General features: G+C 32.8%; 1 protein-coding gene across 1 annotated transcript in view; it reads left to right on the top strand.

The window, feature by feature from the left end:
* Positions 1–14,817, top strand: part of PCDH15 (protocadherin related 15) — a 1,316,677-nt gene that overhangs the window by 727,548 nt on the left and 574,312 nt on the right. The window contains exon 4 of the mRNA XM_088791982.1: positions 4,058–4,176. Within this exon, the coding sequence (XP_088648108.1) occupies positions 4,086–4,176 (91 nt within the window). The 5' untranslated portion in view covers positions 4,058–4,085. The remainder of the gene's footprint in view (positions 1–4,057; positions 4,177–14,817) is intronic.

The following is a 14,817-nucleotide window of genomic DNA, read 5'->3' as shown; positions in this document are numbered from 1 at the left end:
AGTATGGCTAGATTATTATAACATATGGTGTATACCAGTTGTCTACGCTGAATACTGATGTTTTCTAATAGGATACAATCTTTAAATGTAAATTGAATCTGAATCAGCTAATTATATTTTCAGTACTTTGTTTTCTTGGTGAGGAGTAGTATCCCAAAAGAAAGCCAGTGTTCCCTCTCTCTTTTATTTAAAGTTTTTGATTAAAATATCATTTAAAAAAGAATAGACTTCTAGACATGTTATGGTAGTAATTGAATTTTCCAAAGGCCCACCAGAGTTTGTAGAACAAGAATGTGTAAACTTGTATTCTCCTTATGTGTGTTATGTGGTTTCAGGAAATGTATTGTGAGTTAAACCAGTATCATTTAATGTCCACAACTGTTGAATATATATTTAAAATGTTTAAAACTGAAATGTATCATATTGTCTATAAACAATTGAAGTGATGGCAAGATTAGCTCTTATGGATTCCTTCTCTTCATCAATATTGAAATTATTTTCATCAAATTTATTTGATTCCACTATATGTATGTATACATATAGAATGTGCTCTTACATATGTATATGTGATATATACGTGTGTGTGTATGTGTGTGTATATGTATGTGGGTGTATATATATGTATATGTGTATGTGTATATATATATATGTGTGTATATATATATATATATATATATACACACATATATATATAGTCTTTAGTTCTGTTGTTATCTTTTATCGTTCAAGTTTTCATCTCTCAATACACATACATATGGATATTTATATAAACTATAAGATTTGGGGTTTTATCTCCTGCAAGAACTTCTCCTGCAATTCTAGAGATTATAAAACTGTTAATGAAAAGAGATTGTTGTCTAAAGTGTTGGATCTGTTCCAACTTATTTGATGACACAAGTGCCACTGTCAGCTGATTGGCACAATCAGTGTATTATAAATATTGTCCTTACTATTTTGATTGGAGAAGCATAGCCTCTTTCCAGGACATTTCTTCTCATTATATCTTTATTTAGAACCAGGATTTCCTTATTGAGTCAATATGTGCTCTATGTTTTGGGGTATCATTTCCACATGGTGAGTCGTAACTTTCTTTCTGGTTGCTGTAAATATTGAGCCCATTGAAATTATTAAAATTGCTTTGAAAATAATGCAAGTGTAAATTGAATAGTAAAAATATTAGATAGAGAAGTTATCATCTTTCTCATTATTAAAAAATAAACAAGTGTAGCACATTCTTCCAAATAGTCTTGTTGTGACAGGTGGTAAGAACTATATCTATTCTAAATTTTATTGTGATATTTTAAAAGTAAAAAATATGATCTTCTAATAAAAAAGGGACCGGATCACAGATCAAGAGGTTCTGTTTCTGGAGACATAAAAATAGCCGTGGCTTTAATGATTTTAAACTTATGACCCATCAGGTTGTTTTCACCTTGAAGGCTGTTAAATGAAACCAATGGTTTGAGTCTGAAGCAAAAGAAAATAGCATATTTGTGAAAGCATAATACTAAAAACTAGTAAGAGGGAAGTCAAATTGGTAGATTAAGGACCCACAAAGGAACACAGTCTCTTCTTTTGTCATTTGGCCAGATTGTTTTCCTTTAAGTTTTTTCTAATAAATATCCTTTAAGTGTTTTCTCTGTCTCTGTCTCTCTCTGCCTTTCTCTCTGTCTCTCTGTCTCTCCCTCTCTCTCTCTCTCAATCCTCTTTTTTCTTTCTTAACTGCCACATTAAAAACAAACAAACAAACAAAGGAATGAAGCCATTATTTACATAAATCTTAGGAGGGCTATGCTCCAGGTTTGGGAGAGAGATGCATTCAATTTTCTTTAGCATAGAGGGGAGCAACACAGCAGGCTGTTCCAAGTCTCCATATCCCTTGAAACCTTCTGAGTCATGGGTTCCCTTGGAAATTTTACAGTCCTTTTCTGTAATGAACTGAACAGAGGTTTCAGAGTTGCACAGAAGTTTCAGAACTTCCCTACATGTTCAGCCACTCACCAGTGTATAATCTTCAGCCAGGGACTGTGACTTTTCCACCACAGAATGGAATAATAATACCTACCTTAGAGGGTATGCTGAAGATAGATTGAGAATATAAAAGTTTCAAAACTTTGAAGAGACTTTAGATGATGAATCAATAATAGTCACATTATGCTTTATGGAGTGCTCACTTGGAGACACTCTTCTAAGCATGTATTTGTAATCATTCACTTGTTTAATCCTCAAAACAAATTTATGAGGCAGGTATGATTTCATCTCCATGTTAATGACGAGGAAAGTGAGACAGATGCTTTTTGATGTGCTCAGTCATATAATTGGTAAGCTGAAGGACCTGAATTTAAAAAGAAGCCACACTCTAATCCACTGCTTCTTACTACTACTCGCATTGCTCAGTTTTATTTTTTTTCTGCAAGTAAGCATGGATTACTATTGTTTTTTGTTTGTTTGTTTGTTTGTTTTTGTTTTTTAATCAAATGATTAGCTCTTCTTTGGGCTGTCTATGTGTAGAAGTTATAAAAGCAGAGGCTGAGTCCTTTACTAGTAAGGAAAAAAAAAAGTGTAAGGGACAGGTAAAAAGAAGGCCTTTTTTTTTTTTTTTTTTTTTTTTTTTAGATAAACACAGGGATATATTCAATTTTTAAATGCATGTGATCTAGTGGAGTAATTTTTGAAATTTAAGGACTGGGCATCCTATGAGGAAGACAATTTTGAGCTTGCACTTTTATAATTTAAAAATAAATAAATTATATATATATATATATGATACATATATGCTATTGTGCAATAAACTTTATAAAACACACAAAAATAAAACAGAGAGATGGATGAAATGAAAAGCATGTAAAATCAAATTGAAATATTTCCTTTGTACATTCTATAGAACCTTCTCAATAGCTAGTCTTGGAGAGAGAATCCTGGGCAGGTGTCATAAACTGAAGGACAGCTCAGAGAACAATGTGGCCTGCCAGAAGCATCTAGTCTATAAAAGGGATAAGGACAGTCATCTAAACACTGGGCAATCTCACATGGAAATTTGGATTTCTTCCATCTTCTGGAAAATCAGAAGATCTGGCAACAACTGGTTTGCATTCCCACATTACAACCATTGATAAAAGCTGAACACCAGCTGGTTGGTCTCCTTAGATAAACCATGCACTCCACAGTTTTTCACAGCTTTTACCATCCTAATTTCCCTTTGCGTTAATTCACTCTTTTCTTTTGTCTTTTTGTCCTCTGTAGGCATTTTAGTTTTGAACTTCTGAATTAGAGAAATAGAGTCCCTATATCCCTGTTCTACCATGATCTATAATCGGGGTCATTTTGAACAGTTTTGTGTGAATAAATTCTTCAATTTACAGAGAAACTGAGCATACCATTCTTATAATAACTTTCTGGTATGCTCACTGGCAACTAATATCTCATTCAATTTCTTTATTTACTGGGAGATTGCAAAGAGAAAGGAATTAAAATGGAATTCACCCAAATGCTTCAAAAGACAGATGTGGTAAAAAAAAAAAATATATGGTTTTGCTCAGTCTTACTTGGCATAGTTAAGTCAATCTCTTATCATTATACTGAAAGGAATTAACATTTTAATAATGGGTTTTATACTTAATTGTGTAAAGCAAATGTCCATTGAAATTTTCATGTAGGATTCTAAAAACTGGTTTACCATCTTAAGTGGTTGTGAGACAACACAAACTATAATTGACCTATGCTGTAGACAAGATCAGTTGAGTAACAAACTGATTCACATTTGATTCACTCACAAAGTCTCAATTGTAAAAGTGTGGTTCTGATATTATCAGTACATTTAATTCTAAACTTGCTTGCAAAGTAACAGGATGTCGTTCCTTAGAGATCACTTATCTGTGAATTCATGTGGATAAAGAGTTCCAGTGCAGTAACAAGTATGTTACTTTGTTAATAGATAGTGTGACACAGGTAATTAACTATGAAGTCATTAAGGCTTTTCTGTGATGTGACAGTTGTGTTTACCTATAACAGATTAATGAACTTGTCAAATGTTTCTTTCTCCCTCTTATTATTTCAGATCAACCTAGAGTGAAACTTGGTAGAACATGTTGCAACAGTGTTACCTCTGGAAATGGTTAGCTTCAGGGATTATCCTTGTCTCTCTCTTCCCAGTCTGCTTTGGCCAGTATGAGGATGGTAAGTCTGCTTTTAGTCTTACTTTTATAGTTAGCTAAAATTTCTGTTACTAAATGGAAAATGAAACACACCACAGAAATTAATAACCATAATTAGTAGTTCATTTTGAAAGGTTAGTAGCTGTGTGAAGTAATTTACCTTAATTAAAATCCTACGAAAGTAGCATCTGATGCACTTTGTTTCTTAATAAGTATTGCAATATGATAGAACATCCAATGCAAAGCCTCTATTTGAACACTTACTCATCTCACTAAGTAAATGCTTAATGGCTATTAAATTAAAAAAAAAAAAAACAATAACATTAAATTCTATTTACTAACCCTTGAACAAACACAAACAAATGGTCTCAGAAGATCCCTGAAGGGGTCAAAAGTAGATTCCATAAGCAGTTTTAGTGTTAGCACTTCAATTTTTATTGCATTATTTCACCATCACCACCTCCCCCACCTTATTTGGAAAAAGTGAAAACTATAAGACTTGGCAAAAAACTCTGTAAGTTGTTTTCTAATAGTAAATCAGTCCCTTTAGAAAGATACATTAATCATTAAGTTCCTTAGAGACTAGTTAACATGTTATGTCTGCACTGTCCCAAATGTGTCTGTCTTAGAGAGATCAGTCCCCCTCCTCCTCCTCCTCCTCCTCCTCCTCCTCCTCCTCCTCCTCCTCCTCCTCCTCCTCCTCCTTCTCCTCCTCCTCCTCTTTCTTTTCCTTTTAACTTTTATTGTTCTTACTGGACATTTGTTCAGCATTCATGGTACACAGACAAGTGACCATCTCCTCACCTTTATCTCCCTGTTATCTAGTGGCATCAAAGATTATGAATTTTATTTATGCTTTGCTTGGCTAATTTGAATGATCTGAAGATAAATTAATCAATCTTTATCTCAAACAGTGTTCAAATTGTGTCCATATTAAGATATTTTCAGTCCATCATAGTCAGAAAAATATGCCTATTTGGGGATTTGCAGAATACTTCACAATAGCAACTATCATCAAGTTAACAGCCTAATCCCCTGAAATATTCTGCTAATTAGCACAGTGTTTACTTCAAGTGCATCTGAATTTAATGTTCTTGTCATTGCCATTTATACAGACTGTGACTCTTTAGTCTAATAACAAATTTTAAAGTGTGGTAATAAAATAAATAATGTAACTGCTACTTTGGAAAAAATAAACAAATAAATAAAAATCAATGAAACTATGGTGATGGAAGGAGAACTGACTCTGGGTGATGAACACACAATGGGATTTATAGAGGATGTAATACAGAATTGTACACCTGAAATCTATGTAATTTTACTAACAATTTTCACCGCAATAAATTAAAAAAAAAGAAAAAAGAATAAAGCTTTATATTAAAATAACACATTTTAAATTGTGCTCCAGGAATAGATGACAAATCTGTGTGGTGATATTTCTTTTTTTTTTTTTTTTTAGTTTGTATTAAATTTATTGGGATTACATTGGTTAGTAAAATTACATAGGTTTCAAGTGTACAATTCTGTGTTACATCCTCTATAAATCCCATTGTGTGTTCATCACCCAGAGTCAGTTCTCCTCCCAGCATTATATATTTGACCCCCTTTCCATCTTCTACAATCACCCTCCCCCCTTACCCTCTGGTAACCACTAAACTGTTGTCTGTGTTTATGATTTTTTTGTTCCCTTGTTTGTTTGTTTTGTTCGTTTGTTGCTTTCAGTTTTATATCCTGCATATGAGTGAAGTCACCTGGTTCTCATCTTTTTCTGTCTGACATATTTTGCTTAGCATGATGATTTCAAGATATATCCATGTTGTCGCAAATGGCAGTATTTCATCTTTTCTTATGGCCAAGTGATATTTCGTATACCACATGTCATAAGACATTATTAAATTTATATTTAGTGTTCACATGGAGCGAGCAAGGAAGGATTCAGTGTTATTGCTAACATTTGCTATTCACAAATCCTGCACTTTTTAGCAATACAGTTTAGACTATGGGAGGAAATCACTCCTGTTTGAACCTGTAATGCTATGGACTGGTTTCCTTAACAATTACATCACAGCTCTTTGTCTTTTAAATGTGCTTGTTTAACCTCCAGTATAAGATAATGGGGTCACTGTTAGCCATTGCATAATCTGTTTTCTGAAGCAGAGTAGAACTTCACTACTGACAAGTGGTAGTTTACTGTGAGGATGCCCCTTAAAGTCCTGCACTCATGGATGACTTTGTTTATAGCGATAATTAGAAAGACTTCTCATTTCTCTCCTGGAGGTAAATGACTCAGGACTTAGGAAGATTGAAGGGATAGAAACTGTAGCAGAGAAATATACATTTTGTATAATCTTTTATAGAGATTTCTTAAGTTTATATGCTTTTCAGTATTCCTTCCATTCTAGCATCTTCCAGGATGTCACGAGAGGCAATAATAATTCTAGCCCCTTAGGTCTCTCCCATGTCTTTTCTTCTCTCTGGCCTCCCTCAGTTAAGGACTCTGACATCACTTGTATTTTATTGTTCATGGAAATGTTTTTCATAGTTACTATTTTTTAATCCATATAAAATTGTGAGCCCATACTATATAGGAGTGAAATTAGGAATAGGCAAAGCATGGCTAACACACAAAATGATACTTAACTGGCATATGTGATAGGAGTGTCTTGAAAAATTGTTTTGGCCAAATGCTTGGGCATGCAGGTTATGTGGTGAGATTGAAGGAAGACAATAGTGATAGTCAAAATCATGATAGAAACATGCAAGAAAAAGTGAAAATGAAAACCCGTTTGCCACAGATGATGCACTGGTTGGATTAGCTCATTTTAATAGTTGACAATTGATTTACATACATGGAGCTTCAGATAGAAATACGTGAAAGAGAAAAGTTTAAACTACCCTAAGACTAACAGTCTAGGTGTTTCCTTGGCTAAGTTTTAAATTGTTTTATATTTTTCATTCAAATTACAAGGATTAGTTTTTAGATTCAGTAATAACATTTGTAGATGACCTATTCCATAATGGACATTTCATTTGTTTGATGACAACATAGCTAAGCGAGCATTAAAAAGTGAGATTGATGTGTTATATTAATTTTAAAAGTTATTTAGCTGACAGAAAATTAGAAAAACTAATAAATTTGTAGTTTTTGGGCTCCCCTTACCCATGAGAGAGACCGTTAAGATTGATATGTTAGCTGTAGTTTATGCATTACCAATCCTGGCAATTTTGCTTGCACGGGAGGGGATATGTGCCCTGATCCCTAATTGAGTATGGGGAGGCTGGGATGGAGGTACAAAGGCAAGCAAAGGAAGCAGGGCCATCTTTTAAATGGTATGTCGTGTGGGATAAAATATATAAAATATATCTTTTGTTTAATAAATCATACTATTTACAATGGGATAAATAAAAAGTATACAACGTTTGTGTTTTTGTTTATTATTGTTTTGATTTTGAGTTTATATGTGAATGATGAAAGGGAGGGAGAGAGAAGAAAAAGGGGAAATCATATATGGGCTATGGGTATGTTTTATTATTTCCTTTGCATTTTCAAATTGTCTGTATTGAATAGACATAATCTATTATCATTACCATAATCAGATAAGAAAATTATTTGTTTGAAAAATATACATGCCATATACTATCATCTAGCTAGGGACGTTATTAATAAAGTACTTGCTATGAAAAAAAATATATATATACTATTTTAATAATTTGACTAAGTTTGAATCAAAGTGTTACAGGAGTTTTTAAAAGGTGTGTGTGCCAATGAGTGTGTGTGTGTGTGTGTGTCTGTGTCTGAGAGAGAGAGAGAGAGAGAGAGAGAGAGAGAGAGAGAGAGAGAGAGAAAGCGTGCACAGATCATAAAAGCCAACATGAGTTTATTAAGGAAAAAGTTCTCCTTGGCTGCTCAAGTGTTTAGCTTGGAAGCCAAAAACCTTCTGTCCTGCCCTGGAGCTTTTACATAAATTAGCATATATCTGTGATGTGCCTGGACCACTTATACAGTGCACAACCAGAACAGCTACATGAAGGGGCCCTGTTTTTAACCTCGGAAGGTTACAACACTTCGTAAGTCTCAGTTCCATTATAAATACTAATAATTCTTTGAAACTCAATTTTATACAGCTTAGCACAGCATCTGACATATAAGTTCAATGTTCACTAAAAAAAAATTATCTTTATTGCTACTGTTACTCTCCCTACTTATAAATAATGTTACTTCCTTTTTATAAATTTAGATTTTGCTTTACAAATGAGTATTTTGTGCTCCTGTGCAGTATATGTATGTTACTTCTTTATATTTCTCCAAATTTACCAAACACCTTGAAGACTTAACTTTGTTAAATTACATTTTATTCTTAAAAGTTTTAATTATTTTATCCTTGGAAAGCTTCCTGATTCACATTAAACAGTAAGTGAACTTTAAGGACATTTTCATGATTGTTATTACATAATCCTAGGAAGGTCAGTGATGCCAGTCAATTAAGGATCTAACCAAGTTCTAAGATCTGATGCTAAAATGTTCTAAGTTGTGACACCGAAAACTAGAAACTTTGTTTTTATCAATGCATTCAGAAGTCATGAAGTAGAAGGCTACTGGATTATAAAAATTAGAAGAGAATGGCATACAAATTACAATGCAGATAATAAAACGATAAGGAAAACATAACTACCCAATGAGCTGACACACTTGTGTCTCTGAGCAAGATGTTTCTGCCTTTTAGATGTCTTAATAAGAGATGATTAAACAAACTTAATAGCTTTGCAAGAAGAATTAAATGATCTTAATGATTCATGTTACCAGGCTATTTATTATAGGCTGTTGCATACAACACTGTTATAGCAATACTTCTGCCTCATGGACTATATACTCTATTTGTGGGTCACTCACTATCTGACCCAGGTCATGCTGGCTAGCTTTTAAAATTTTCTCATTTTTTGAATTTGTTATTTCTAAGTTTAATTCAGTTATCTTCTTGTTAATATTATTTTTCTCTGAACATATTTCAATACGATAGTTTTTTTGAGCCTATTTCAGTTATAATTAAACATGATTATTAGAGACTATAGTAATTTTCGTTGAGCATGGTTGTCTCTGAAACTTTTTAATTCTTTATTTAAATATGACTTCTTCAGGCAGCATATGTAGTGAGAAATAGAGCAAATATGCATTAATGTACACAGAGACATATAGACATACGAGTACACACACTGACCCACACATAGTACATAGATAATACGTATTTTCAACAAAAGTAAAACCATGGATAGCATATATTATTATTCAAAACTTTTATCAAAATATATTATAGACATTGTTCTTTGTCTACCTCTTTTGCTTATCCACCACATAGAGTATATTCTTATTCTGAGAGGTTATATTCAACTTTTAACAACAACTTTGTTTTTTCCTTTAGAGGCTGACTTAAAATCCTGAATGTTTGTATGTTTTAAGCTGTGTAAGCTATTAGATTTATGCACATCATGTAGACTACACTATTATGTGACATTTACAATGGGATGAAAAGCAAGAACATTGTTTCTCTCAATATTTACTCCAGAAAGACTTTCCTAAACTAAATTTCATCTTTAGATGAAAGCTTGAATGTATCCTTTCTTAGGTTGTTACCACACTTGCTTTTCTTGTGGATTCTTGTACCCCCAAATTGACTTAGTTCCAGAGCAAAAGTTTGAAAGCATGCTTTTCTTGTTTCAGCAACAATTTCCCACTAAGCAAGTTCAGAAATAGAAACTCTGTGACTTCTCTAAGCTCTGACCTTGTGCCTAATAGGATTACTTCAGTAGCTTTTGTATACTGTATTAATAGGCTCACTTAAAACCCATCTTATATCCTGGCAGGCCAGAAAGATAAAGAGTAAGAGAAAAATAAACTCAGATAAACAGAACACTGATTATTGTACTTTGAAGATTCTCTCTCGTCTAACACGCACGCACACACGCACGCACGCACACACACAAACACACACATTATTTCCAAGGTAACTCAGAATAACAAAGATGTGATACTTTAGATATTCCCATTTGTTCTGTTAAGACAGGAAAAATAAGTAAAAGGTCTAATTCAGTATCTAAGCAATGCAGATAATATTAATGATAACTGATAAGTTGGATGCTTCCCTTTATGGTTCTAACAACCTGAAAAATTTGAACCCATTGAAAAATAAATCGCTCACATACTGTGTGAAAAGGCAGAATCAATTTTAACTGTTCTTAATAGAAATTGAAATTGAGCAAAATGTGATTGTAATCTTGCTTTGTTCTGAGTCATTAGAGACTCATATAACTCATAATAGGGTCGCTTTACTTAGGTAGTTGGGCCCTTTTCTGTCAAATCTCTATACCTTTTACCACCAATTCTTCACCAATTTCCTTAAGGTCTGCAATTTCATTTTTCTCACAACTCCACTAAAACTGCACTCTCTAAGGGCTTCCAATGACTACTTTCTTGGGCAAATCCTATAATTTTCTAGCATTTCAGCAAACAGCATTATTGATCTACCTTCCTACAACTTTCTTTTTCCCAGAGGCTCTTAGTACTTTTTCTGATTATCTACGTATTGGACTTCATCTACCTTTTCCTATTCAGTGATTTCAAAACTGTCCCACTTTTGTTTATATTTCCATAAGAAGCCATATTCTATAATAAACAAATTTGGATATTTCTGATTACTAAATCTTCTCCTTGGTCATTTTCCATTCCCTCTAACTTTCCTTACACAGTGCATTCATCTAATTACATATCCATTGCATATATAGTTACTTTTTGTCTAGTCCACATTTTGAATTCTCTATAGAACAGTTATTTAGTTAATATTTTATTGAACAACAACTCTGGGAAAATATTAGGAAAACAAAACTGAGGCAATCCCTTCATTTGAGTATAATAATGAGAGAGATACTCAATACAATGTGATCTATATAGTAGTAGATTTATGTACAGTGTATGTGTTTTGGGAAATACAAATGAAAAGTCCACAGCGGGATATGGGGTAAGATAGTCAGAAAATGTTTACAGGATGAATTTTGATTTTCCAAGTTAAGAAACTTAAGAGGTATATGGAAATTTCAGAAAAACTGAAGAATGTTGAATTGGTATTCCAGTTTAAAATGTATATGGATATCTCTGAGTAGCACTGATAATTGCACATGCTATTTTATGATCTCATCCAGGGAATAGTAGATGTTAAAGTATCCAAAGGTAACAAAACAACATGTACTTGATTGTGACCACCATCTATCCAAAGTTCATTTATAAGTTTGTCTCCTTCATGGATGCTAACAGCAATCAAATCTTTCTGTATCTCCATCTCTCTGTCCCTCTTTGTGTCACACCACAAGAAGGTGTTGTTTGTTTGCTTGTATTACTCAGTTTTGGCAATTGACTGTATTTAATGCCTTCTTATATTCTATTATGATGATTTTGCACACATTTCATATGCATCATTCTGACATGCTCAATCATTTTCTTGAAATCAGGAATTGGTATTTATTTTATGCATATACAGCATTTCTTTATAATAATCATTGAAACTTGTTTATAATTGATTAGCTAAGCCCTTCATATAGATCATTTTATATTTAATTTTCCCAAGATCTCCATGAAGCACTTGTGGTTATAATAATAACATACCATTTCACATACCATGTCACTACTATTATGCCAATTTATAGATCAGGAAATTATAGAAGCACAGAGAGGTTAAGTACCATACCAGTATGGTATTAATCCCATTATTAAATGGCAACATTCTACCATCATCTGAGCTCCACATTCAATAACCACATGCTGTGTTATTATTACACTATGACATCAAAACCTTAACCTTTCCTTCCAGGTTTTACTCAAACTCTACTTATATTCTTTGATATTAACTTATTCATTATTCTTCAATATTGTTACTAATGACATTAAATCAAAATTAAATAAGAAGAGGTTCCTCAAAGCGTATGAACTTCCAGTTATAAGATGACTAATTTCTAGGGATCTAGTGAACAATATGGTTAATATAGTTAGTAACACTATATTGCACACTTGAAATTTGCTAAGAGAGTAGATCTAAAGTGTTCTCACCACACCACACCACCCCCAAAGAAAAAGTTAACTATATGAGGCATTGGATTTGTTAATTAGGTGGATCGTGGTAATCATTTCACAAAGCATAATTCTCAAGGCATCATGCTGTAAACCTTAAATTTATGCAAGTTTTGCCAATTATACCTCAATTAAGCTGAAATAAAATAATGTCCATCTTTCTCTTTATGTTATAATGTTATGTATTGTTTGTTTATAAGGTTAGGTTTTAAATTTCTGGAGATAGAGATTGTCTCATTTACTTTTGTTTCCCTCAGCACCAAGCAGAATGACCCAATTATTGGTTGTTGAAATAAGCAGGCATTGAATAAAAATAAATAAATAAATAAATAAATAAATAAATAAATAAATAAATAAATAAATAAATAAAAAGAAGAGAAAAAAGATTGAGAGATGAAATCTTTTTAACAATTTAGGAATAAGCTGGTGAGCTTGAGTATAGTAGTGGATGTTCACACAACAATTCAAAAACATATTTAGTGAGAATTTAATTTATATGACAGTGTTCAACATAGACATAAGGACAGAAAAAAATCAATAAATACCTGTGGTGCAGAAATATTACACACAGCATACCTTATGCATCCTTTTGTGAAAATATAATTGTTATATTTACATAAATTATATTACCTAACTGCATATTAAAAAAATATTCATTAGTATTTATCCCATGTTAGTGTGTCATTTAGAAATGTCTTTGTAGAAAACTCATACTGAATCCATTCTTTCTCCCTGTGTCTTTCCTGTGTTTGTCTTTCTGATTGTCAGCAGCTGCTTTGGGCATTTGTTCATCATGTTGGCAGATCAGACTGCAGCAGTTATTCCTGAGATCAGTATCCCAGTTCATGCTACTGTTTTCGGATCCTGTACTGCACTCAGGGCTGCTTAATTAGAATGCTCAGTGACAACTGTTCCACTACTCTGAGTTTATTAAGTGTCTTTATTCAACACTTGGAATACTGATGAGAGCTGTTCAGGCTTGGACTTAGATGATGCGTAAAAAGCACAATATGAACTCGATCATAAATATTTTACATGGTTATGAGCAGGACTTGGCCACAGTTCACCACAGTTGGTCTAATATCCAGAATATCCCCATAAAGGAAAAAGACAGCATTTTAAAAGAATATTAATAATGCATTATGCTCATTGTTTTATTTCACTCATTCATTCATTCATTCATTCATTCATTCACATATAGCAAGTGCATGTAACATCTATTATGTGCATATCAGTTTTCTAATAATAATAGCTAACATTATTGAGTGATTTCTATGTTCCAAACACCTTACACATACTACACAGCCTCCTCTTCTTACACTGTATATTTATATTTATATCGATATTACACATTTTAAATATATATACATATATAATATTGGTGTATATATAGGTATATATAGGTGTAATATATATTTATACATACACACACACACACACACACACACACACATATATACAGATGGTACAAAAAACATGTATTCACATTTTAAGAAAAGAGAAAACTGTATTAAAATTGTAACACTCAGGGGTGGCCAGTTAGCTTAGTTGGTTAGAGAGTGGTGCTGATAACACCAAGGTTACCGGTTCAATCCCCACATGGGCCACTGTGAGCTGTGCCATACTTAAATAAACAAACAAACAAACAAACAAATAAATAAATAAATTGTGATACTCAATATATACTGATTACAAAAGATGAATACAAGTCATGTTTGACTTCTGCAATTAAAGGAGGTGCTCAAAATGGTTACCATCAACATAATTTTAATAAGTTGTTTTCCTTTCTTAAAATGTGTATACATTTTTTTGGCACCCCTGATATATATATATATATATCAGGGGTGCCAAAAAAATATATGTGTGTATATATATATATATATATATATATATATATATATATATATATATATAGAGAGAGAGAGAGAGAGAGAGAGAGAGAGAGAGAGATATTAACATCTCAGTTACGTAAGCTTACATATTTTTATGCAAATATTTTTTTAAGTGGCTAGTTGGTGCCAAGCCCTGTTCTAGGTTTTGTAGATATAGCAAACAACAAAACAGACAATAATCCTCATCTTTGTGGAGTTTGCTTTATATTGAGGGGAGACATAAAATAATCCAAATCAATGAGAGAATTATGTAGTTTCTTAGTATGTGACGGGTGTCATATCCAAAAATAAAACAGGTAAAAGGAGCAGAAATACTTAGGGCAATATAATTATAAAGTACAGTGTGGGTAGGATTTACTAAGTAAGAAAGTATCCTTTGAGCAATGTTTTGGAGAGGGTGTAGGAGAAAGCCATGTGGATTCATAGGGATGAACTTTAAAGATATACTGAACAATGAATGAACAGGCCTTGTTCAGTGTATTTGAACGGGACATGTTCAGTGTATCTGAAGGGCACAGTCACAAAAATATGTTGAAATGTTGAGCTGAGAGAGAGATGAGAAAGAGATATGATTAGGGAGGTAATGGGGAAAGTTGATTTTGTAAGGCCTTGCAGACAACTGTAAGGATATTGTCTTTTTTTGTTTTTTGTTTTTTGT

Source organism: Rhinolophus sinicus, chromosome 15 (genome assembly GCF_057876585.1).
Source record: "Rhinolophus sinicus isolate RSI-liver-muscle chromosome 15, RSI-T2T, whole genome shotgun sequence".
NCBI lineage: Eukaryota > Metazoa > Chordata > Mammalia > Chiroptera > Rhinolophidae > Rhinolophus > Rhinolophus sinicus.
The sequence above is the reverse complement of the archived record's forward strand: the minus strand, read 5'-3'. Positions and strand labels throughout refer to the sequence as shown.